The sequence below is a fragment of the Sceloporus occidentalis genome, unplaced genomic scaffold (genome assembly GCF_023333645.1).
Source record: "Sceloporus occidentalis isolate IW3139 unplaced genomic scaffold, rSceOcc1.0.p SCAF_36, whole genome shotgun sequence".
Taxonomy (NCBI): domain Eukaryota; kingdom Metazoa; phylum Chordata; class Lepidosauria; order Squamata; family Phrynosomatidae; genus Sceloporus; species Sceloporus occidentalis.
Window position 1 is genome coordinate 37,578 of NW_028317016.1, and position 26,985 is coordinate 64,562.

General features: G+C 39.1%; 1 protein-coding gene across 1 annotated transcript; it reads right to left on the reverse strand.

The window, feature by feature from the left end:
- Positions 1–7,174: 7,174 nt before the first annotated feature.
- LOC149297829 (synaptopodin-like) lies at positions 7,175–26,697 on the reverse strand. The gene is made up of 2 exons (XM_089488054.1): positions 26,247–26,697; positions 7,175–9,033 (listed from the first exon to the last, which is right to left on the reverse strand). The coding sequence occupies exons 1-2, from the start codon at positions 26,695–26,697 to the stop codon at positions 7,175–7,177; spliced, it is 2,310 nt and encodes a 769-aa protein (XP_089344180.1).
- Between the last annotated feature and the right edge of the window lie 288 nt (positions 26,698–26,985).

The window sequence follows — 26,985 nt, forward strand, 5'->3', positions numbered from 1 at the left end:
TCCTCTGCCCATATTTTGGAAAATTTACTTTCACAACAGTATACACTTTCCTGTAGTTTTTAACCCCTTAATGACAAAGCCTGTACATGTACGGACTCAAAATGCATTGTTTTCAATGGGTTTAGGGACCGCCCATTGTCCTTAAGGGGTTAAATAACAGATTTAGTGAACAAGAAATACTTGTAATAAGCATTTACTTGTAATAGCATCATTTACCCATTTATAGGCCGTACTTTTTTCTTTAAAGTGGGGGTGCAGCTTATAACAGGGAATTATCGCAGGGATGTGCAATTTATATTGCCTGACGTCCGGGACATGCAGTTCCAGGCACCGGGCATATTTTTTTCTTTTCCATTTAGCCCTGCTGCCGGGGCTTCTATGAAGGAGCGCTGGCGTTACATGACCTTCCCATGCTCCAGCATAGAAGCCCCAGCAGAAGCACCAGCTAGCAGCAGCGGAGGTTGTCTGAGCGCATTGCGCAAACGTTCACCGGCTGCCAGATAGGAGGATCCCCCTCAGCGCTACAGGGGACCTGGATCCTCCTCTGTGGCACTGGTGTAGTAGACTAAAAGAAGAGGAAACCACTGTGGTACTCTGCAGATGTGGCACAAATTATTGAAGGAGAAAATTATGGGGTTTATGAACTATAAGCAGACTCAGAATGAGGAAGATTACAGCAGATATAAAGCTAAACTTCAGGAGGCAAAACGCAATATTAGATACACCAAAACAAACATGGGGGAGAAAATTCCCAGGTTAAAGGTTATGAAACCTTTTTTAGATATATGTGAAATAAGAAAAAGTAAACAAGCAAAAATTTGAATAAAGACAAATTAAGGGAGATATATAAATGATGATAAAGATCTACTCAACTGCCTAATACATAAATATTTTTGTTCAGTTTTGCAAAGGAAGGTGAAGGGAAGAGACCTATGAGTGTTTACAGAGAAAGAAGTTCTTTTTCAACTATTCAAAGTAAAAACATACAAATCCATGGGACACAATGAGATACATCCAGAATTATTAGTGTCCTGACAAAACGTATTTAACCAATCACTTTTGAAGGGAGTTGTTCCAGAAGGTTGTAGTTAATGGTGTATATTCAGAGGAAGGCATTGTGCCTAGTGGGGTACCTGAGAGATCAGTTTGGGACCCATACTTTTATTTTTTTAGCAATATTACAAAAGGATTTATTGTTTTTGCAGATGACATTAAGATCTGCAACAGAATAGATGTTCCTGGTCAACCAAGCTAAATGGCAAGTGATTAGAAGAGAGTGTAAACCGTTGAGAGAGTGGCAATTGCAGTTTAATGTTTCTAAATGTAAAATAAAGCACCTGGGATGTGAAAATTCCAAGGCAGAATTTACACTGTATGACCAAAAGTATGTGGTCACCTGCCCATCACACCTATATGAGCTTGTTGGATATCCCATACCAAAACCATGGGCATTAATATGGGGTTGCCCCACCCATTTTTGCGGCTATAATAGACTCCACTCTTGCAGGAACGTTTCTACAATATTTTGGAATGTGTCTATGGGAATTTGTTCCCATTCAGCCAAAAAAAACTTTTGTGAGGTCAGGCACTGATGCTGGACGAGAAGCCTTGGCTCAGAATGGACATTTCTTCCCCAAGGGGGTTCAGTGGGGCTAAGGTCAGGGCTCTGTGCAGACCACTCAAGTTCCTCCATACCAAACTCATCAAACCATGTATTTATAGACTTTGCTTTCTTCACAGGAGCACAGTCATGCTGGAGCAGGAAATGACCTTCCCCATACTAGTGCCACAAAGTTGGAAGTATACAATTGTCTAAAATGCATTTTTATGCTGTAGCATTAACATTACTCTTCACTGTAACTAAGGGGCCTAGCCCAAACCATAAAAACCAGCCCCAGACCATTCTCTCTCCTCCACCAAACTTTACAGCATTCTGGTAGGTGGTGTATTTTTTATATTTATTCCTTATAATGATAAAAAAAAGCTTTTGACATTTTTTGAGTAATTTTCCTTTGGGGTGTAGTAACTCATCTGAGCCTCCACAAATAATTTTTTTTTTTAAATTAGTACAACTCTGTTCTGTACTAGAACAGTTTTCTTCTAAAATTAAAAGAAATAAACTAGCATTCTGAGTTATTTATTTGTTTATAATAAACATAGTGAGGCATTTCATTTGTTTAAATCCTACAAATCTTTTGCTAGGTATTTGTGTGATTATAGATATTTATATGTATAACTTCCCTGTTCTAGAGCAGTCCCTTCCTGTCTACTGTTATAAAGTATTTTATAATCTCCTTTTAAATCTGACATTAGGTGTGGGAACTTGGCTTGTTCAGAGATATGTAAAATTGTTCTTTGTGTGTTGCATACCAACCAAAGGAATGCGGTAAGACTCATGACTTCACAGTTAAACAATTGCTGGTGTTTTTATAATACATGTGCATAAATAGAACCTCCTCAAACTCTGTACAGAATAATATGAAAAAATGAGAAGGATGAAAAAGCTATTTGCATATTAATGCAGGGTGAAGTTGATTAAGTTAATACATATTATTTGACTTTCAAGTGATTAAAGCAACAGTTCTGTCAATTATTTTTCATTTTTGTCATGACTATGAAATTAGATATAATGGCCTCCCAGTCCATATCTAATCTGCAGAGTGTTTATGGGTGAACCACCCATCAACATGTATGCCTGCGCATTTAATAATGTTATGAAAATGCTGCATGATGCTTGGACCTCTGCTCGATTTGCTGACATCACAAATTTAATATTTATTCATGCTGCACTCACCCTATGGAATGTTATATCCTGACTCCCTTCTAGTCTCCAAATATTTAAATGTTACATTTAAGTATTTATGCTGGAAGGCATATCTTTTATGTATAACCTCATTGCATTTTCCAAATCTTCAGATTTCAGGACATCAGAATCTGTTGGAAATAAGTGAATTGGTACCCTGATAATAATTATAAAATTGGTACCCTGATTGGTGGTGCAAGTAAATAAATTGATTATAATTAATTTGCTATAACTAACTTGCAGGCACAGGGCAAAAGACACAGTTTATGTTACACTTGATAGAAGCATATCCAGTGGCGTCTTCAGCAATCATATGGGGAGGGGACGACACAAGTAAGGGGGCAATTATAAAACACTATATATACATACATACACACACAATTATTTGCAAAATATTCATAAATTTACCTGTGAAATCTGCTTTAGTCATCCTACTTTAATGATGTATTATGTACAAAAGGAATTGCGCCAGCAACCACATTGCCCCAATGCCCGGACTGGACCCGCAGGTTCCAGCATTCAGATTACACACAGACACAGGACTTGACCAGAGCGCATTTGCAGGATTTATTCAGCTCCCACATTATAAACACAGTGGTCTCCTCTCAGAGTCTCTGGTCTCCTATCAGTCAGGTCTCCTCTCATTCTGGACATAGTCAGACATACTTACTCAAACATGCAAACGCCTTTAAAACACAAACAATCTCTCTCTACCCTTTCTCATAATTCCTCCCCATCTCATTATCTCTCCCCTTTATAGTTAGTCCATTTACCTTTCTACTTTCTCTTTATCTCTCCAGCTGCTTTCTCTTTATTGTTTCCTTTTCTTATCTTTTTTCTTTCTCTGTATTTCTCTAATCCCCCTTCTCATTATCTCACCTCCTCTTTCTCTTTCCTTTCTGTCTATCCTTCTCTTTATTTCTTCCTTTCCTTTTATCTCTTGCTGTTCTGTTTATCTCCCCACCCTTTATCTCATCTCTTTCATTTATCTTTATTGTTCACCTTTGTCTTTATTTCTCCTCATTCTCTTTAGCTCTCCCCTTTCTCTTTATCTCTCCTCCTTCTCTTTGATCCCATTCTCTTTATCTCTCCCCCTCTTTCACTTCAGCTCTCATTTCTATCATCCCCTTTCTCTCTATTGTTCTCTTTTCTTTTTATTTATCTTTGTTCAATTCAGCTCCCCACCTATTTTTATCTCTCCCCCTCTTTCTCTTTATTTCTCCTTTATTTCTCTTCCCTTTCTCTGTATTATCCCTTCTTTTCTCTCTCTTTGTTCTCTTTAGCTTCACACCTTTTCTCTTTAACTCTCGTCATCTTTCTGCCTATCTCTTTCTTTGCTCATGTTATCTCCCCTTTTCTTGTTACCTCTCCCACTTCTTCACTTCCCTTTCCTTTCATGTTTCATTATCTCTGTCATTTCTCTATCTCTCCCCTTTGTCACCATCTCTCCTCCCTGTCATATCTCACCCCTCTCTCTGCTTATTCATTCTCTCTCCTCATTTTCACAACCTCTAATTTTTATTATTATTTTTTCCCTTTCTTCCCATCCATCATATTTCTCAATATTCCCACTTTCTAACTGCCTCTCCCCATTTCACAATCTCTCCTCATTATTCCCTCCTTCTCTCTATTTCTCTCTCCCTTCTATCTATGATCTCCCCAACCAGTCCTGTTCTTCACAATTGCCAGTGGTGTTTCAGTTGGAGGGGACATGGGGGGCATAATGATTTGTAGCTGGGCCATTTATAAAATTATCCTCTTTAGTTATTTACATGTGCTGATAAAACAAGTACAGGATCACAATGTTTTTTATGAAAACAAAAATGGTAAGTCATCAGTGAAAGCAGAGACAATGTGTAAGCTAAAAACAGATATAAAGGAATTGGGAAGATTAATGGGTCCCAAATGGCAAATATGCTTCATCCTGAAATCAGCCCTCCACTATTATATTTCCTATAAATTGTGTTTTTCAGAAGGCACATTTCAAACACTGAAGAGGTAACATAACCACATGTGAATATCAAAATCAAACTGCTACCACAGGCAAAAACTACTTTCTTTCCATTAAATTGTCAAACTAAAAGTAATGTCAGCAATAAGCTCAGACTGTACATTTATCTAACAAGAACAGACAGTACAAAAGTATGAGTCATGTGAAGTCATGAAGTTATTTTGTTATATATTGCTGTATATTGGCATGATGTGGCGGCCCTGGCACTTTAAATCTAGTGGCCACCTAATGACCCTAACTATTAATAATGACTGTAGGATACAAAGTTATTACCAATAACACAGTTTGAAGGGGAGCTTCCTGATAGCAGTAGTGGAACCCAGTGGCAGAGAACCAGATACGAGGGCGTAACAGATATCGTGGTCAATCCAATCCATGGTCAAGGCAGTGGAGATGCAGGGACAAAACAGGAAGCCAAGGGTCAAAAGCCAGGGAATTTCATGATATGGAGAAGGTAACAGGAGTGGGAAATTAAGATTATATCGCTTTATCTCTGTGTACAAGGCAGCAGAATAACTCAACATAGAGGCAATAAAAAGGCTGGGCTTTAAAGCCCACAGGAGCAAGGAACACCCTTGTTGTCCAGGCAATACAGGAGTGGCTGATCCCTGGGAACCTATGGAATCTGCAGCAGAGTGTGAGTGCCGCCTCACGCATGCGCAAACTCCCATTCCCGTCATGACAGTGGCGGAGAGATGGCGCCCATCGTGTATCTTGACGTTGTCTGGGTAAGTGGAAACCCGGGCTCCATTACAGAAGATGTCTACAAGTGAACTAAAAACTCTAGGCCGCCCACCAATGCTGCCATCTCCCCTCAAACTTTCCAAAGAGTTAGGAGTGGGGCCATCCTGTACCTCAAAGTCTGGACATCTAGCAAGGTATTAGCTACATATCCTGGCCTACATTTGTTGATGTTGCGAGGAAGCATTACTATCAGAGAAGATAGCTCTGTACCTGTTCTTCACTGTCCTGTCTGAAATTGTATGTGGAGATGGTTGCATAGCTCTACATGCCCCCCTTATAGATCACCAGACACAGGAACCGTGATTTGTGCAGTGGTAGGTTGGCCCACTGGGACATGGTCACAGATTCACCCTCAAACTCTAATCTCTGGTATTAAGCCACTGGTAACCTCTGCACTCCAAGATGGCACACACCTCTCAACTTTGTTCCCTTTTCATCAGAATGGCAAATATTGAGGGACATTATGTCCCCATATCCTTAATCAGTGCTACAACAAACCATGCCGAGTAGGAGACAAAGCCAATGAAGGTAGAACTTATGATGATTACATTTGTTGTTTATAGCTAAAATATGAGATGGTGGGGTTTATTCACTAAAGTTGCAGTTTTAAATCACTAAATTCCCCTATGAATTAGGATGGGCACTGACAGGTTTCTTCTATAAAGAGGGTTAAACAGGTATTGCATCATTCAAGAGATACCGCTACTGATTTAACTATGCATTATACAAAGCCAAGCCAGCTCTTCTTGAAGAAGAGGCTCACTTGGTTTAGCCCTACAAATCTCTTGCAACTGTAGGACTGTGATACTGTCACATCTACAAATATTTTTTTTATTTCTAGGATAGACATCCTTTCTCATCTTCAGTCATGTTATTGCACATCTCTACAACTCAAAGAGAAAAATGTATGCAGCCCTAAAAGCCTATAGCAATCCCAGCTTTCAGGATCTACCTATGCAAACATGAACTCTCAAACGGTCCACTAAAGAAGTGTGTGGTCTGTGATTATATATTAAATGCATTTTAAGGTGTGTGGCTTTATATTTAGTGGTAGGTGTATAACTTTTTTTGCAAATTTAAAGACGCAAGATCAGAATGAAGAAGATAAGGACACAGAAAGGTAGACAGAGTATACAATACCAGAGATACCCACCAAGGGGATTTTTGCTTTTCATTGTATCCATCTATCACATTTAGCAAATAAGACAAACCAAAAAGAAATTTAAGTAAGTAGTAAGTCAATGGAAAGTGTCCAGAGAGATGCATAGCATAAGTTTGGAGGAGAAGATGGTAGGATACAGCAGGAAAGACAAATAACTCCCAGATGTCAAGCAGTAGCTGAAAGAATGCCTTCTGATTTTAAATACATGATTGTCCAAGTTCATATAAGGTTTTAATTATCTGTGAGATCAATTCTTCCTTTATAAACTCTGCTCATGGATAATTCAGTCCCCTACATTATGGCATTAAAGTCTGACTATAAACTGAAAAAAGACATTATATTGAGTTGGATGACCATTTAACCTAACTTTTTATATAGTAGTAGAGCTTGATCCCAACTGGCCAATACCACTACTTCCTGACACTCTCAGGTTTTAACTGCATTGTCGACAACATTACTTGTAATATGGAGAAGGCTTCCACACCTGTGATTCCAAGCCGGCACTCCTAGCAGAGAATGTTGGCCGTGGAGCTTGTATTATAGTTTTGGTTCTTGAAGGTGCCACCCCGGTACTTGTGAAAGGAACTGGTGAAAGCGGTGATACATGACTGGTTGGCATCTGTCTTCCAAAACCTGTGGGTGAAGGAGATAATGTAGAAGAAGGTGATCTCATAGAATGGACATACGTTGGAGAACATATGGTGGGAGAGGGACATGACAACTGTCTTCTTAAGTGTTGAGATTCCATCACCATAGGCTTAGGGGGAGGGGCTGCTTTGGGAAGAGAGCTCACAGGATCCTTAGTTGGAGAGAAGATGAACAGAGATGACTGAAGTTGGTATGGTTGTCTTTTAGAAATCTCCAGGTCTTTTTGTGAATGAACATTTTCTGAACCAGTGTTTGTTATTGGTGCAGTAGAGGAAGGCCTAGATGATCTTTGGTTGATTTTGACTTGGCGACTAAACTGAGTGGGTGACGAATGAGCATTTGAGACATACTTCCAAGATGGTGGCAGTGACATAGTTGGCGAAGGAGACCTAACAGAGTCATATGATGGAGATTCAACCACAAATCGTTCCATCCTGGATTGCCTTCTGGCAAATAATTCTGCCCCTTTCCCTTTAGCCTCCGTCAGAGTTTGGATCGGAGCAGGTGGTGGCTTTGTTCTGACACCTGGAGACTTCAGGGAAGTTGACCAGTCAGGCACATTGTCATTTCTGTCTGTACTGTCTGTTCCTCTTACTGTTTTATTATTTTGGAAATTGGATGCTTCTGCACCTAGAGCAAAAGGTTCCTCGTCAGTTGGTACATCAACCTGATCTTTGTTTTTCCGCCTTTCATCTGCAGTTTGCACCATGGACAAAAGATCGGGATTCGGTGTCATTCTAGGCTTCTCAATAAATGTGAACATAGATTTCTTTGATCCCCGACATGTTCCCATTTCCTCCAAAATTCCTGTTTTTCTCTGTGGTGTTAATGATACGCTGCGATTAACTACTTGTGTCACAGGAGTTATATGTTCTTCATCTGTTGGATATAAAACAGAATAGGCAGGGGGTGATATAATGCGGGTCACTGGTGGAGGGCTTGATAATGTTTCCGCATAAGTTGGAGGGGGAGGGAGGTCTTTCACAGGATTATTTTCCGAAGGAGATGGGTTCTTTTTTGCAGATGGCTGAATTCCAAAGGGCCTAGCTGTTCTGTTACTCACAGATTTAGGTTTCGACAAAGTGAGATGGACTTCACAGTATTGTTTGTTCTGTTTACCATTCTGTGTAATCTTAGGTTCATGTTTGATAGCAGGCTCAGACTCTAAACAAATCTGATTAAGTAAACCATTAGTGGTTGATACTACTAATGTTTCTTTTAGATGTGCACTCAGAAGACCTTGATGTTCATCCTCTGAAGCACTTGGAGAAGGCGCTCTTTTATCTACAGGTGGGAAGTCCACACCCCTTAGCTCTTCCCCCCATGTGTTTTCTATTTCCTCATACCCAGCATCAGAAGAGGTTTCTTCCATGCTGTTTGCAAATGCTGATTGTCCAGAGCCAAGGTGAGTTTTAGTTTTCTTCAGATCATGTTGAGTACTCTTTGTCTCTGGAATACTGTGAGTCTGTTGGATAACCAACGTGTCAGCATGCTTTGCAAGACTCTGTTGTTCAAGGGCTTTCAGTTTCTGCCGCCGCCGATGAAAGAGCAGGGCCCCTCGTGAGCAACTACCTTGGGTGGGGCTTACCTGGGTAGCATTGTTATCATTCATATATTGCGCTTCCTTTAGCTCTTTCTCTGTGAGACTTACACTCCTTGATATGTCTGTTAGGAAGGAGAAAGAAATTAATTATTTTACTAATAAAATATTTTTAAAAAACTACAAGCATCAAAAAAGTTCACATCTTCAGTATTCATCTATGTACAAACAACAGAGCTCTTCCTCTACTTTTCACAGAGGTTGACACCAGTACCAGACCAGTCATACATTTGTTCAATATAACTCTGATGGTTATGTAAATTTTACATGGAACAATGAACAAACATGCTTAAAATATATATTTAGAAAAATGCAAACACTTTATAATATTTTGGAACCTATTATTTAAATAAAACTTTCAAACTGTATCTCAGACAACATTCCAAGAAGCTGTGACCTCTCTTAAGTGACGTATTTACCTTGGGAGCTGCCCTAGACTTGACCCATGACAGCTCCCCAATCACCGGCCAACATCACTGTTGCAGAGTGCCAGGATATCACATAATATTCCAGCGATAAAGCAACAAGGCTCCTTTTAAAGCAAAATAAATGGATTGGTTGTAACTGGCCCATTGAGCAGCAGAACATTGGGGCATGACCACCCAAGAAGGCAATTTGCCCCCCTTTTTAATCAGTGACCAGACTTTTTTGTGAGTTCAGCTTCAATACGGAATTTGCTCAGTCCATCCAGATATGCAGCATTGGGCTTATTTTAAATAACTGTTAGTAAGGGCTGTGGTTTCAGACAAGTTACCGAATGATTTCTGGTAGCCCAGTATTTAAAAACGAATGATTATATACAGTAGAGATATTGTTAGACATGGTCCTAGTATGCTAGTTTGAGGACAAATGAGCTTGGACACACGTATTCACCGATATTGTCTATCTTTTAAGGTATTGCTGTTAGAGTATGTATGTCCCCTTTAAAGCTATGAAAATCTTTCAACTGTTGTTCAAAAATTTAACTAACTTTAGAACAGGTTGAACCCGTCCTAAGAACTGAAAACTAATAATATAAAGGTAAAAACTTATATTGTTTAGAATATAGGTGTTCATTTGCTGATGTTTGGTATAGAGTATAATTGCATGTTATTTATAGACAGGGTAGACAAAGCAAAATACAGTACATGATCCTGTACACATTAGCTAAAAGGTTGTTCAATTTCATTGTGAAGTATTACTGTACATACAAAAATTTGCAAGTCACAAGCCACTTTAAATCAGTTTAAAGTGATATCACATGTCAAGTGTAAATGCAAGTTAGAAGTGATAAATATGTGAGTTAGCTCCTGCTAACTTGCTGCAAATTCCAACATTTACTCGACCTTTAGCAAATTGATGCAAAAACAGCCATAGTAGTGGTATAAAAATAAATTGTCAAGAGTTTGCAATGAAAGCAACGCAGGCAGGGAAAGTCCCAGGCCCTGATGTGCTCCCTTTGCAGTACTATACAGCTTACTGGAAGTACTTGGGCACTCCTTATTTATCCCTACTTAACTCTATCGGGAAGGGGGGGTAACTTTATCCCCACTCTCTGATGACAGTTAGGCCATCTGTCTAGGAGAGGTATCTCAATGGCATACCAGCTCCTACAGTCAGGATCTTATGCCACCCCACTACTTTATTGGAAGATGGGAGGACATGAGGGAGGGAAATCATCAGTGGGAGAAAATCTGTTTGACATATAAGTGCTCTATAGGATGTCCTAACTCTCTGGACACCGAGCCGCATATGCAGGATTTATCCTGATCCTGATCCAAACTGTTGGGAATGTGGGGGGAATTGAGGTAATTTCTCCATGTATGGTGTGGGTGTGAATGAATTCACCTGTTTTGGAAAAAAGGTTCACCAGGTGATCAAGAAGAAGACTGGGGATCTCCCTTTCGCCCCATAATGTTAAGGAATCGGTCTTGCCCTCAGGCATTTAATGACCAAGTACATGCTTGATGCAGCTAAGTGCCAGATTCCCATTTACTGGAAGGTTCCCTCTGAGAGAGTGGGTTACAATAATGCAACAGGTTAGGGTTATGGAGGAATGTATACATATTACCACAGACCATATGCAGAAATATACCACAACATGGATCTGCTGGCCTGATTTTGTACGCTATCATGAGTTTGAGAGGCTACTGTCTTAGGGCTGCTCACTGAATGTGGTGATATTAATACTATATGGGCTCATGAGACTGTGTACTGCAACACATTTAGTATAATAAACATAAAGCGGATTAAAATGGATATAATATACCATATACTTTTTTAAATTCTGGCACCTTGGAACCTTGGGCTTTAACCCTGTTTGATAGTTACAACATAGTTAAATGTTAAATACAAACAGATACATCAAACCAGATTTCTGGATATCACTGCTTCTATTTAGGTAAAATAGTCCTTTGATTGCTCAACCTATGCTCAAGTTGCTTTATCCATAAATGTCCTGAATATAGCCCAGGAAACATGACGACTATTCCTTTAACCTTTAAGGACCAGTGATGGTCACAAAAATGGTTCTGCAGGACCCATGACATATATGTATGTCATGGCTATTTTGAATGAGACTGGTGATGGAATGGTCCTAATGGAATACACTGGGTTGTCTCCTTTGCAGCAATATATTGTTTTATAGTGTGGTTTCCAAATATGTGAACACTATTGAAGTTCCCAGCATGAGAAATTTTGAAAAAACTTGATGATGTGTACATGTAATATTTGTCCTATTACTGGCAAAATAGATGATAATCCTTGGCATATAGGGTGCTTTCCAAATGAGGACAAGTTAATGAATATATTATGGTTCTTTTTCCCATTAACACTTGCTTGTACAATTTATATACAATTAAAACAGTGAAACATTTTTTTTTCACTTTGCTTTTTGTAAAAATTTTAATCATACAATGTAATGTCACACTTACATTAATATGGTTTCAAAAGAAAATCCTACTTGTGCTAAAAAATATATATAGGTTGTGTGGGTACAAGTACTGATAAGGAGGGAAATTGCTGTTGAAGATAGACATAGGGAGTCCTGGGGAGGTGAAGCAGATAAGTACAAAGTAAGCAGTTGACTTTTTGCTGCTACAGATGACAAAAAGCTCACTGTGATCACACGTAAATGGTTTGTGCAGATCCGCTCCAAGGGTATCTGCTGGCTGAATGACTGACTATGCTGTAGGGTAGCATGCATAGTGTACTTATTTAGTTTCTGCAAATTCTGCAGGGTTCTGCAATGACACGTTGGTATTTCTCTAGTTTACTTTAATGAGGACTCAACTCTGGAGAATGACTTGGCAATGTGTAGCGGTATTTGTATCGTTCCAGGGCTGAGAGAAACCTTGGACACCTTTTTAATGCATGCAATGCCAGGTGTGCCCTGTTTTAGTGCTTTTAGAATTACATAGAGCCCTTGATGAGTAGACCTTTATACACTGGGCTTATTAGGTCAAACATAAGCAGTCATTGACAAAAGTTAACAGAAGCAATAATGCCCAGTTTCATACATAGGTGACAAAGGCAAGCACAGCAGGCTGTTAGAGCAATACTATACACAGGATTGATTGTTTAACCTCAAGGAAATAACAGAAACCACAAATCTCTGGATGGGTTATGGTTTTCAAGAACCAACAGTTCTCAACTAGATGATTAAAACCCAAATACCAGTGATGAGAGGTTTTTTAATGTATATGTGCTAACTGTGTCAGTACCCCCTTCTATTCATAGATGCTAGTTAAGCTTGTATTCGTTCATTGTAATATTCTTCAGTAGTGGGGATGTCAGGGACAACTGTCTCTTTAAATTTATTCTATGATGACTTAGAATACCTTTGGTTCCTCGCATTGTCTTCATCTCAGAAACCTAAAGCTTCTTTACTTCAAAGTTACAGAACCATATTTACCAAGTGACAATGAACAACCAGCAGGTAAAAGATTACTACAAGACCTAGTATAGTGATCTATATAATTGAACACAGATTACCAAATCCCTTCTTTTTTTAATCTAATTCTGTGTTCCTGTTTAAACCAATAACCTATAATAACGCAAAACCAGAAGACTAAGGCATACCAAACAGATGTGCATACATCATCGAGGAACCACAAAATAAGTGGCTTCTATGGGTCTTTTGAAAAGAACTATTTTATTTTAACATTTCCGTTCTGTTGGCTAAACCCTTTGTATTTTCATTGGCCCCTGTACATACTGAAAAAGAGTGCATTTCAATTCTACAGATTGGCTTTTACAAAAAAAAGCCACATACTGTAATTTTCTTGTGGATAAAGACTATTTAGAGACATTAGAAATCATAATTTGTTTCAAAGAGCAATGAGGAATTTAAAGCTGGCAGTTGACTCTGTATTCTTGCATCCTGTGGTTACACTGATTTCTGCAAAGGTATCTTCTTAAAGTTGACAATAAAGGGTGTAAAACATACATGATCCAATATTATCCTCCAAAAGGACAGTCATTATTCTAATTACTGGTATTATACCCGTGAAGTCTCTTGGTTTGACCCGGAGGCTCCAGGTACAAGTGCTGATAGCCAGGCATACAGGGCAACATCTGATCTGTGGCTGATGGTGTTGTTTAGCCTTGCCCTGGTTAGGCCCACTTTCTTTCCTTGGTAAGCAAGTCATGTGTGTTCAAGAGATGTCTGTTTTTCCTTGGGATATATAGGAGCCGAATTTAGCGTATTTGAATTTCACATGGACATATGCATTGTGGTCATTTCGAAGAAATGTTTCAACAAAGTATGTTCTCCTCTTGTGTTTATACATAAAAACATTAAGAGGATTAACAGTGAGCTGGCTTAGGTGATATGAGAGATAGTCACCCATGTGAAGGCACTGTAATGATGAGGAGCTCTCTAACTTATTACATGGTCTATCATAGAACATTGAGACCTAAAGCTTCAATCCCAAAATCTACTTTATGTGGACTGGTGCTCCTCATCAATATCTAGTTATCCACAGTTTTAGAAATGATCTTTTTTTCATAAAATAACTAGTACTTTTTAAGATTCCAACAACTGTTTTCTTTTAAGACATTCGGGAATCATCTTAGACATTTCTCACAAAAGTACAGAAAGTTTTTCATGCACAAGAGGAGTTAACTTTACTGAAGAAACAGAAGTCTGCAGTGTGAATTCCTTTCAAGACTTGTGGCTTCCCAAAAGTATGCACCAAATGCTGCTGTTACTCTTTATTTTGGCAGGCAGGAAAAGGAGTGGCAGTAAAAGAAAGATTTCCCATAACTCCACTGGTTTTCTGTTTTGTTTTTATCAATTCTCCCAGTCATACTCCCTCATCAGTAATATAATCCAGCCTACAAAAGAGGAAACCTCAGTAAACACCATTCCCGCAGCTAAAACCATATTCACTGATGAATACAGCAACAGTATGTTATTTTTATATAGTCATGATTTATTAAATAATTCCTTTCATTGTGCAGACATTAAACCCTATGAAAATATTTTTCCTGTGCTGTTTTTTTATTACATACACTATATGGACAAAAGTATTGGGACATCTGACCATAACATCAGCTGGGAGTTGTTTGACATTGCAGTCTAAATACATAGACATTAATATGTAGTTGGTCCACCCTTTGCAGCTATAACAGTATCCAGTCTCCTGGAGAGGCTTGTCACAAGATTTTGAAGTGTTTCTGATGCATTTTTTGCATCAGAAACACTATGTCCTAGAAAAACAATGCCTTGGCATTACCTTATTCATGATGGATGAAACATCAACTACTGCCTAAAATATGGAACTGAGGGTCAAATTGATGGATGCCAAATGCATGAATAGATGGGGCGATTCACAGTTCTCCTACATCTATTGTGTTTTACAGCTTGGTATTCCTAGCTCAAAATAGCACTAATAGACTAACAAAATAATTAAGGAAGCAGTTGTTATATATGGGCTGCAACATGACATCATGTGGCATTCCACCCATGGAAAACTCCAATCTATATCCCTTTAATATGTGCACATTGCTCTATAACTGTATCGTTCAGGCAAATGCAGTCAACAGTTCATGGACAAGGTATTTAAATGGATAGCCAAGACATAACCTGGGTTGTCAGGGCTGCCTATGGTAATGTTTCAAAGTTCATTCCTAGTGCATGAAAAACATGCACAAATACATGTGTGTATAAAAAGCTTCACTGATCTAAAAAGAGGCCATATAGTCATAAATAAAGGTTCATCACATTTGAAAAAACGAAACCAGTCATTCTCCATGAACTTTAAACAGATAATATTCTCACACCTTCAATGTGAGCTGAGCAACCCAGACGAAGAGGCTCTCTTTTGGTAACCAGACTGACTGTAAACCCTTTATAAATGTGCCCATGTTGCATTGTGTTTGCCAGGTGGCGTCACTCTGGGATCATTGCTTGCTGAGCAAGCAGAATGCTAGCTGTCCCTTTCACGCTCGCCCACAACATACTTTCCGCTCCCTTGGAGACCAGCTGCTAATGTTGTCAACTGATGGAACAGTGACACTGTGGTAGACAGTGCAGGTAACGGTTTGATGTAAGTAGAAAAAAATCACCAAATACGTTTTAATGCATGCTCAGATGATGCATTTTCCACTTTTGGGTTATATGTGTATTAGTTTTAAATAAAAAAGACTACAATGAATAAAACATTTTTACCACAACAACCTTGAGGCAAATCTTTCTGACATTTGTATATTTAGTAAACTGTACGGGTCATCGACCTGTAATGTCTGCATACCTACAATACCTCCTATTATAATGTATTTTGTATCTTATACACTACATAAAGTCAATTGGAAAGCGCTTATTCACCTGTTGACTCCATACATGGAAATATACATACAAGTATAACTATTTCAGCTAGCTTTGCTATTATGTGACCACTTTTAGGCCACTTTTGGAAGATAGATGGTCAAAATGGCTTTATCTAATGGGTATCGTCCACCTAACATTAAAAGGAGGTCTAACTTTGAAGCTGATCAAGCTATTTACTTATTTTGGTATTTATATAAAAACTGGCCACGTTCAGAAGTGGCAAGAGGAACTAAAAATGAAATTACAACATTATGTTTAAAAATGCTCATAAATATTTGTAAAATATTTCAAATCTTATTTCACTTTTTCCAGTGTTACTCATGTTATAAACTTACATAACTTAAACTTAACTCTCCAGGCGTAATCCCCCAATGCATTTGCACTATTTCCCCACCCTTATGGGTCTTTGACTGAACACATTTTCTTGCCAGTGTGTGCATGTGCTACACTCTCTGCCATCTAGCTTACACTAGTTTCAGATCGTCTAACGAGACCCTCCACCAAGCGCATGTGTAGAAAGTGCTCCTACTGAATTCAATGGGAGTGTTTTCCTAGCTTTAATTGTTTTCTTTCTATAAGTAAAGAACACATGGAAACAAGCACAATATGTCAGCAATATACTGAATGAAAAAAATGTTTTGAGAAAAATTACTTTATAGTACACCATTTCATTCTGCATTACATATTGCTTCAAAAAGATGTTTAGGACATGGATTCCATAATATCCCACATGACCATCAAACAAATATGACAGAGTTTGTCTGCATGCCAGGGAATTTTTTTATGACATAACACTTATGAAATAATTTGTGTTGCAATATTATATCATCCAATTATCACCCTTACTGACACTAGGGGTATAAAACTTAGACCTTGTAGTCAGTGATATAGGATTTCCTAAAAAGGGTTCCAAATCACCTGGTGCTGGCCCTTCACCCTGTTTGGTCTCCTATTGGCAATGCAGTCTGATGCATGTAGAGAAAAACAAATGATGGATTGCAGGGACAGACACTGATGCCCTTCAGCTATGGCCCTTGCAAACTTGACCTTAACAGCAACCAGGTGTTCATCATGCAATGACCCTGCTAAAATCATTATTAGATTCCCCCAGGGTATCAGTTTACACTGTTCATGTCTAAACAATTTGCTAATAACTGATCTGAAAACCTGTTTTTCTGTGGCCCTCGAAAACAGAAGTTTTAAAGCATATTACCCAAAGCATCTTAAGGACAATCACAGAGACCAAGGGATATAGTCATGCCTGCAGGGTGCAAGTGATGCATGCATTACAGATATCTACAAAGCAAATTGTAGGAGTTAACGATTATATATATATAGGCAGCAGCGTAACCAGAGCCATCTTTTACGCAAGGCAAAAGAAGCAGTTACCTGGGCCCAGGCTTCCCTTAGGGGCCCACATCATTTGTCCCTTGGGCCCCTTGTTGTTGTGCACATTAGCAATATCAGTACACTGTGTGAAGTAGGGAGTATCAATGGGGTCGTGGTATAAGAATGGGCTGGTGGCGGCATATGCTACTGAGCTTGGAGAGCCCACTAGGGGAGGTTTGCCCAGGACCCCATCATCATTTAAAGAATTAAAAAAATAACCCAGTGAATATCGGTGACTGACTGCTCACCAGCTGCCATGAACTATGCCCAGTTTCCATCGCATGAGACATAGACACACACTGGTATCATTTTACAAGGGAACAAAAAAACTACACGCTAACAAAAAAGCTAAACCACAAGGAGAAGCAGAGAAATATAAAGAATGGTTTAAAAGAATATTACATTCTGTAAAGGACTTCTGGGAGTCGCACTTTAAGTATGAGGGCGTTTAATGTGAATTGAATCTGTTTTTATGGACTAAGACAACCAAGTCTTTGTTAATGTAATCACAAAATTAAAAACAGTATAGAATCCAGATGTGTTTTTGTCTGGAATGAAAGCTCTCCAACTTACAATACATTGGTACATCACTATTAAATTAACAATACATTTCAAGAGGAAAAATAGGCTGAAAGTCTACAATGATATAACTTTCGTCCATTTAGAAATTTGGTTTTCCTTAATATAATATACACAGCATATTCGCAGCTGGATGTAGCAACACTGGCTTGATACAGTCTCAAATTCTGTACTTTTATTTAGCTTGATGTATGTGTGTTGTATATAGCATCTACCTCCTGTGTACAGCATCTACCTCCTGTGTACAGCATCTACCTCTCTCACACCCCACCTGTCGTATCTGCACAAAAGAGCACTCTCTCACCTGTTGGTCCTGCGTGATCTTCTCCCTAGTCAGTCTACGCTGGCAGAACAAACGTTTGTTTAATTTAACAGCCTTCCCCTCCTCTGCTAAGAGCAGACGGATTGGATATCTCACAGCAACTGCCTGCGTCTATCAAAATAGCTCCTCTCTTTCACTAACCAAGCGCCTGCTGAGGCACACTCTGTCTCTTTCTGTCTGCCTCACTAATTTCACTGAGGGACGCTTAACTCTCTTGTTTCTTGTATAACTCTCTCTTTAATAAGTTGTTTTAAAGTCTCAGTTTCTCCCTGATGTTTTGTTTTATTTATTTTTTTATTTTGTTTGGGTTGTTTTTTTTGTTTGGGTTTTTATCATGAGAAAATATATATATTTTTTAAAGATATGCTTAATGTGATGCAATCACCACAGAAACCACAATGTTCCTCCTGATTACCTCATATTTATCGATTTGCATTATAAGCGTTCTTTTTAACTATGGCTTTTTGTAGGCTATAATTCAGGCGCAAAGTTTTACAAGTGGTCTTATCGTCTTATAAACCAAAGGGACGGACCCCTAAAAAGCATTATTAATACGCTGCTGATAAGACAACCTTTAAAATGTTTAGAATTGTTTTTACTAAGAAACATTTTAGTGCTTTCCTAATTCCAGTCCTATCAAGCTTAATAGATACAATGATGTTATATTGTGTCTTATTGTCTTTTATGTCCCCATCTATGAATAATTCTGTTTCTCTCCCTTATTCTTTTTATTGTGTTGTTCTGGCTTTTCTCTCCCCTATCCCTGAGCTGCAAGGTCTAGAATTTTCCCAGGTCCTAGTGCTATCCTGCTTTGAACTATCACTTCAATGTGTGTTCTTCTAAACCCCTCGCCGGTCAGCAGCTGCTTTTCTATTCTGTGGCAGTGACACACCTATGCACACCTCTGATTCCTGTCTGTAAAGAAAGATGCAATGCCCAGACTCTTGTTCGCAAACGTAACATGTTGGCAGCATACATGTTACGAGCTGCCAGGATCCTCTTACTGAAATATCAGATTAACGATAAGGTGATTTCACGGTCATTGTGTATGTCTAAGGGAGCTTTGCATGACTACTTAATTACGATGACACAGCTTTTACAACTCTCTGCTCTAATACTGCCTGAATAACTCTCAGGTGTCCCTCTCTCTTGGTGGGACTGCCTCTCTTTGGGATTCTGGTGTCTTCTCTAGGAGCTCATACTCACCATCAAGGTTATTTAGACAAATATACCGGTAATAAAGTAGCTTTCATCTGCCTGCTAGATGCAAACAACAGCAAGTTGCCATTTTATATCTAGACGGTGTAATGTGCCTGTGATGCTGTGACGGGATATTTTATTCATAGTCATATCTTGTACCTGGCAACATCTTAAGCTCCCAGTGTCCCTATATATCTATATATCTTAGTGAACCATGGTTCAGAAATGCAGTAAAAACAAAAGTGTCCCACTTCAACCACTTGAAACATTAGAGGTAGGTCTCCCTGCAACCCAGCTAAAGATTTTCACCGCTTGCATTAAACTTTAGTTTCCATGGCATACAGGCGAGCAAGTCTGAGTGACACCTCGAATCAAGTGACGATGCACCTTTTAGTAAACTGTGGTTGAAAAGTACATCTATAACATAGTAACATAGTAACATAGTTCATAAGGTTGAAAAAAGACCAAAGTCCATCAAGTTCAACCTATATACATATTGTGTCCCTACTGTGTTGATCCAGAGGAAGGCAAAAAAACCCTTATGAAGCAGATGCCAATTGCCCCATACCAGGGGGAAAATTCCTTCCCGACTCCAAATATGGCAATCAGAATAAATCCCTGGATCAACGTTCTGTCCCTATTAATCTAATATCCATAACTTGTAATTATTGCTTTCAAGAAACACGTCCAGGCTCCCTTTGAACTCTTTTATTGAGTTTACCATTACCACTTCCTCTGGCAGAGAGTTCCATAATCTCACCGCTCTTACTGTAAAGAACCCCCGTGCTGGTGTAGAAACTTTCTTTCCTCCAGCCGTAGAGGATGTCCCCTTGTTATAGATACAGTCCTGGGTATAAATAGGTCCTGGGAGTGATCTCTGTACTGCCCCCTTATATATTTATACATAGTTATTAAATCCCGCCTAAACTGTCTTTTTTCCAAACGAAATAACCCTAATTCTGATAATCTTTCTGGGTACTGTAGTCCTCCCATTCCCCTTATTACTCTGGTTGCCCGTCATTGAACCCTCTCCAGCTCCACTATATCTCATTGACACAGGATTACCAAATCACAAGGCGCTAATGCAGCACAAAGGTGCTAATCACTAAGATCACTGAATTAACAAAAGCATTATACCCTTTTGCACACACATTACACCATACTGCAAGAACACTGTAAGCTATCACACTCACAGGGCGTGGCCAGTGGCGTCGCTACAGGGGGGCAAGGGGGGGCAATTCCCCCCTAGGATCTTCCTTGCCCCCCCTGTTGCCCCCCCGCCGAATTTGGAGGCACCCAGGACAGTCCCGCAATGGGACTTTAACCCCTTGACTGCTAACGACGGCATGGTGCCGTCGCTAGCAGTCCCAGTCAGGTGCTAACGACGGCACCATGCCGTCACTAGCACTACCCCAGCTTGATGGAGGTCTGTGGATCTCCATCACCACCTACCCCGGCGATCCGCCCCTCAAACTGAAGGGCCTCACCGGGGCCACCCGATCCGCCCGGTGACGTCTCGCGCAATGACGCGATGACGTCACCGCGCAACTTTATTAACAACTGACAATTGTCAGTTAAAGCGGTATGGGGGCATGCTGCAGCTGAAGTAATTACCTTTCCAACGGTATATGTTGGGGGTCTGTAGCTGCTTAGATGCCTGAGATACAGGCATCTAAGCAGCTACAGACCCCCAACATATACTGTTGGAAAGGTAATTACTTCACGGTATGTAGCTTGTAAAAAGAATAAAAAATATTAAGTTAAAAAAAAAATAATTTAAAAAAACAGTTTAAACAATTATTTAAACATAAAGTAGTTTAAGTATTCTAGCTAAATGATCCACTGTGGTAGCCAATGTTACCACAGTGATCATATAGCTATAAAAAGTCACATTCCCTTTTTAAAAATGGCCGATACTAATTTTTAATCCCATGATCCCTTTGATGATGGGGTTAAATTTAGCCAATATTAGAGGGAGGCAATTTTTGAAATCCTGATGAACTGCAAATATTAATAAAATCAGCCATTTAGCCTGTGTGGTACGTGAGTAACCATCTCATCCCTGGAGCGCCTTGCATTTTTACTGCAAAACTTATTTTTGCTGTAAAAGTGATTTTTTTCTCCCTTTACCATCATTTCTTTGGGATTGTAAGGGGAAAGAATGGTGTGTGCTTCTGTGAGTGAATGTATGGAAAGTATGGTGTGTGCTTCTGCGAGTGAATGGAGATATGAAAGGCGTGTGAATGATCAGTAATTAGGGTTGAAGCCTTGACGTGGCATTACTGCTCACATAGGAAGTTAAATTATGGTACAAAAAGTACACATTTGCAAGAACTACACCCCTTGGCGCATCAAATGAGGGGCTGTATGTGTTTCTAGTGCAAACCTGGAGTGCGCAAGACACAAATGAACATGTCGCTATGGTTAGAAAAAACATATTTTCTAGCCAAAGCGACATATTCCATCATTATATGTGCAGTCAACTTTTGTCCTAGAAATACACGTAGCCCCTCATTTGAAGCTCCAAGGGGCGTAGTTTCTTAAAATGGATGAATTGTCTGAATGAGGGAGAGCATGAGTTAATATGTGGATGAGTTGTCTGAATGAGGGAGAGCATGAGTTAATGTGTTTGTGTGTATCATAGATGTATAATTGTGGAAGGGCAAAGATGGCACTAGCAGGATGTTTGAGCCTTGGGGACCAAGATGGCCCAGGCAGGGTGTATATGGGACAAAGATGGCAAATCGTATGTGTGTTATCTGGGTGCTGGCCAGGTTCTATGTGGGCAGTGTGGACGCCAGGGCTGACTTTGGGGTGTGCAACCTGTGATCTATGCCTGTAATTTAGGGGGTTTAAAATATACCTTTAATACTGTGTTTTTATGTGAATTCCAATTGTCCTACACCTGCAAAGCTGGGTTTCTGTGTTATTCTGTAGATCCATATCTGCTATGCTATGTTTCCATACATTATTTATGTATACCTGCAAATACAGGGTTTGTATGTCTTGTTCAGTTGATTAATACCTGCAATGCTGTTTCCATGTATTTATTTGATCTATACCTGCAATGCTACATTTCATATATTATTATTGTATACCTGCAAATACAGGATTTGTATGTCTGATTCTGTTTATTTAATATATACCTTCAGTGCTGAGATCACAAGTGAATTTCAATTGAGCTATACATGCAAAGCTGGGTTTGTGTGTTAATGTGTTGATCTATACCTCCTATCAGCAGCAGGATATAATATTTATATATATATATATTTATATATATATATCGGCAGCAGGGACTAATATTAATATATATGGGCAGCAGGGGCTAATATATATATATATCAGCAGCAGAATCTAATATTAGGTCCTGAAATCATTTAGTGCAAAAGTTAAGGTATTGTGTTGTTTAAAGGATTTCAAGGATTAGTCGTACTAAATTGTGGCTTCAGGCTTCCCATGTTGAATGATCAAGTATCATTCCATAGCACATTACTTTTGGCAATATATATATATATATATATATATACACCGGTATATGTATATATATTTATTTTTTTTATTTTTTTCAGTGGTATGATTTAATGGTGGAAATTATTAATGCCCCCCCAGTTTGACTGTGGTATCTTGTGTGCCCCCCCTATATATTGTTTCTAGAGTCGCCACTGGGTGTGGCCATACCTCAGTTACCAGACACAGTGTATCTCCTCACACTTATATCACCACTACTGCAATAATACTCTGTGCTGTCAGAGAGCAACTGCATTACATTGCACACGTTGGAAATTTGTAAAATAACTGATTCTAGAATAAATACCATATTAGCCCTTAACAAAGATACTGTTGTAGCAAACTACTAATAGTGGCAAGTGTCAACCATTACCATAACACTGGGACACCCCTACAAGTACCTCTGTATAATTATAGCTCTCTGTATTGCAGGTCTTTATTCTATGCTTTACACAACCTCTCCCCTTTTTAGTGCATTGTCACAGCAATTAATTTCCCTGTGCATCTCTTTACCTATTATCAGCTTATATTGCAGTCTCTGTCTGCCTGAATTATATATGATTGTACGGATGATGGCACAGCAACCTGAGCTACAGAGGTCAATGCACTGTTGCTTATATGGACCATGTATTCTTCCATGACATCACTGGTTGTTAGTTCAAAGTCTACGTGCTAGACTTTAGTGCAACCAAGTGCAACTGCTTCCCACTGTTAGCCAATATACATTTTTATTTATGTTACAAAAATAAACCAGGGCTAGGCAAAACACTTTTGGATTGGTACAACCTTAATTTTTAACACATTTTGTTTATTTGCGAATTCCTAAGAATCTTGAAAAACGAGGAGGGACCCATGATGAAACAAATGAAAATTAATGTTAAACCTCACAATATTTGTATGAATTAGTTTGTTAATTTGTCCGTTTGGCACCATTAAAACCCCTTTTGGTGCTCTTTCAGAAGGGAAGGTGGAAAGGGTCTGTGTCGGAGGTATAGTGATTAAAAGAAAGAAGTAGCCAAACAATTGTGGCATGAAGTGGAGGGGCAATCTCATTGATTATGGCTCTGAATGATGGTTCCAACAGCATATGTTTTTTTTTTTCATTACTCTATTTCTCTGGCCAATCTGCCTTTACAAGAGCAAGGGACACGCTTAGTTATCATTGACAATATTAGACAAGGCAGTGTTAGACTCCCCAGAGACTGAGGCTTATCTCCAATACTACGGGTACTGTAAGTATTTGTCATTTTTTTTAAATACCATTCCTGGGTTGTGTTTCAATAATACACTTACAATACCAGCAAAGCCTCATATTTGTGTGCTGTTAATAATTACTAATAGTTAGACCGGCCAAAGCAGGGGTGTGTGCACATGCTACATGTTCAAGTGGTCTTTCATTCAACTTGTGTCCAGCAAAGCCAGCTGTACCATTGCATGCCCTCTGCAGCCACCAAAAAGCCAGTTTTGTACAAATTCTGGGTTTTGTTGACCAAATTATATATTTTTATTCTGTCCAGTACTGACCAACTACAATCTAAATCTTACCGGTAAGTATTACCTGCCGCATGCAGTGGCAGCAGTACTGGCATACATTTTGGCCCTAGTAGTGGTAAAATCGAATCCACGTCACCTACCAATGTAAAGCCCAATTTTAGTTACTACCAAGGTATCACAGAGGGGACATGTGTTGGTGCCTTGCAAGGATCAAAGGAGAAGATTGCTTGTAAAGTATTCTATGGTGGAACACAGAATAAAACTACTACCAGTGACCTCTCAGCCATCACTTCTACAAGCACTGCCATCCTTGTAATGTTTCTCAGCTGCCAAAGCAAAGATGGGCAGGCACTGTCAGATAACAGCAGGTTTATTTTTGGTCTAGAAGAAATGAGAAAGAAAGGGAGCGGGACATCAGGTGAGTGAGTGGCACCGATGGCTAGTGACCCATCTGGCATTTGCCCATTGTGCCAGATGGCCACTCCAGGCCTGGCTGGATATGTCAGTCTGCCAGTACCTCCCAATGCCCTAGTGCAACAGCTAGTTTATCACCTTCCTTACTCTGAGGGGGCAAATTCATGAAAATTGTCCAATTATCTGGGAAATTCGGTCCCATATCATGTGGCTGGATATGTCTGTCTGCTGGTGCCTGCCCTGTACCATAGTACTGCTGCTGCTCCTCCATCACCTTCTTTACTCTGAGGGATCAGATCATCAAAATTGTCCAATTTTGGGGGAAATTCAGTCACATACCATGTGGCTAGATATGTCTGCCAGTGGCTGCTCAGTTCCCTAGGGAATCAATTCATCAAAACTGTCCAATTTTGGGGCTGCTACTGCTAGACTTTTTTCCGGGTATCTTCCTTATTCTGTGGGACCAATTCATCAAAATGATCAATTTTTTTTTTGGGGGGGGGATAAGTCCCATAGGATGTAGCTAGATGTGTTTATCTGTGTAGTTCTGCTGGTGGTGGTCCTGCAATGCAAAATATAGTCTGGATCTCTTCCTAAGCCCTAGGGTGGACATTTACATAAGTAGGAAGCAGTAATTTGCCAATTTTATAGGTTAAAGCTGTATAATCTCAGACCAATATTTAAAAGATATACACATGGTCTGAAATGTTATTTTTTATATTATACAAAATACCATATTATTTTACTGAATAACTTGTGCATGAAAACATTACGTTATCATACCAAGTGCAATGAGTTTGACATTGATGGCTCTACAGCCAAAAATAACCCTGGCTAAATTTGTTTTTTGGCATCTACAAGCTGAAGAAAAGTTTAAAATGAAAGTTTAGCATCCCATGGTAGGTGTACATCTCTGTAGAAACTAAAAGGTTAAAATTCCCCAATGATGTCAGTGCCAAAACATTACATATCTGTGTTTATTTAAGACATTCCATTTCAGTTGTGATTACCTGGATAATTACCTAAAAATCCCCTTACTGCCTAGCCATGTGACTAACTGTAGATAAATGAGTCAACACTGAAAGAAAAAGACAAAATATATAGCCGTTTGAAAAAGGAATTCAATGCGTAATTCTAGAAAGAGGCTTCTAATGCTGACAGGGGCATGTGAGATGCAGCACTTCAAACAAGAAGAAATTCTCTTTTGTGGATGAAAAATATAATTTGTTTTTCTCTCTGTAACAATGCCAAAGACTTTCATGTACTTTGTAATTTTACATTTTCTTTAATACCTCTCACAACATCTATATATGAACCATGTCATAGTTTAGGCCTTTTACTGAATGATATATAATCCCATTCAAAACAACGATGATGTACATTTTTAACACAGAGCCATGATTTTAACCCAAAAAGATGATGTAAGTGGAGTTTTCACCTGCTATTAGGTTTTATATTTTCCAAGGGACTCAGTTGAGCTTATTTGGAAAACTCCCAAAATATGTGAGAAAATATGTTATTTGGAGGTATGGCAGGATATTATTTGGGAGGAGTTGACTTACATGACTTTCTTGATTGATGAAGGGTTGAGGTCAGTTTGGCACTTGACACATACTTCCTTTCACTTTCTTCGGCCTTTGCAGGAACTGGAATCAAATCCAAAGATGTTTTTGCTGACTCTGCTGACATTGTGCCTTCTGCATTTGTATTTTCATCATTACTGGTTAAACCAAAAATCCCATGTGTTGACTCGGGTTCTTCTTCAACCATTGTCCAATGGGCTGTTACAACCTCACTAGCTTGACTGAACTTGTTTTCATCTGAGTTTTTGATAGCACTTTCTTTGTCTCTGAGGTCTGAGCTATCATCTTGGATCTTACGTACAGTTGTCCAAGATTCGTGTCCAATATTTACATTATTTGCCGAATCCATGAAGCCACAGGAAAGTCCATGGGACAATACTGGACCACCAAAGGAGGTCTGAGAAGACAGACTTGAATTCAGCACTTCCATGTTACTTATTCTGCAAAATTATGTTTTCATATACTATATTTTCATACAGAGCACACTGTGACAAAGTGGAAACTAAACTTATGAGTTGTTTAGACTTTTCCGTTGATGGTTTGGATTTATCTGCATCTGGCATCTGATTAAGCTACTTTGGTTTTTCCATTATTAAAACGGAAGAAGCTTGGCCATTTTTTCATATTAGTCACTATATTTACATAAATCAATTTCCCTATTTTTACAATCCCTGGGGGTGTGGGACAGGTGAAAGGAAAGGAAGTGTAGGAAAGCCAG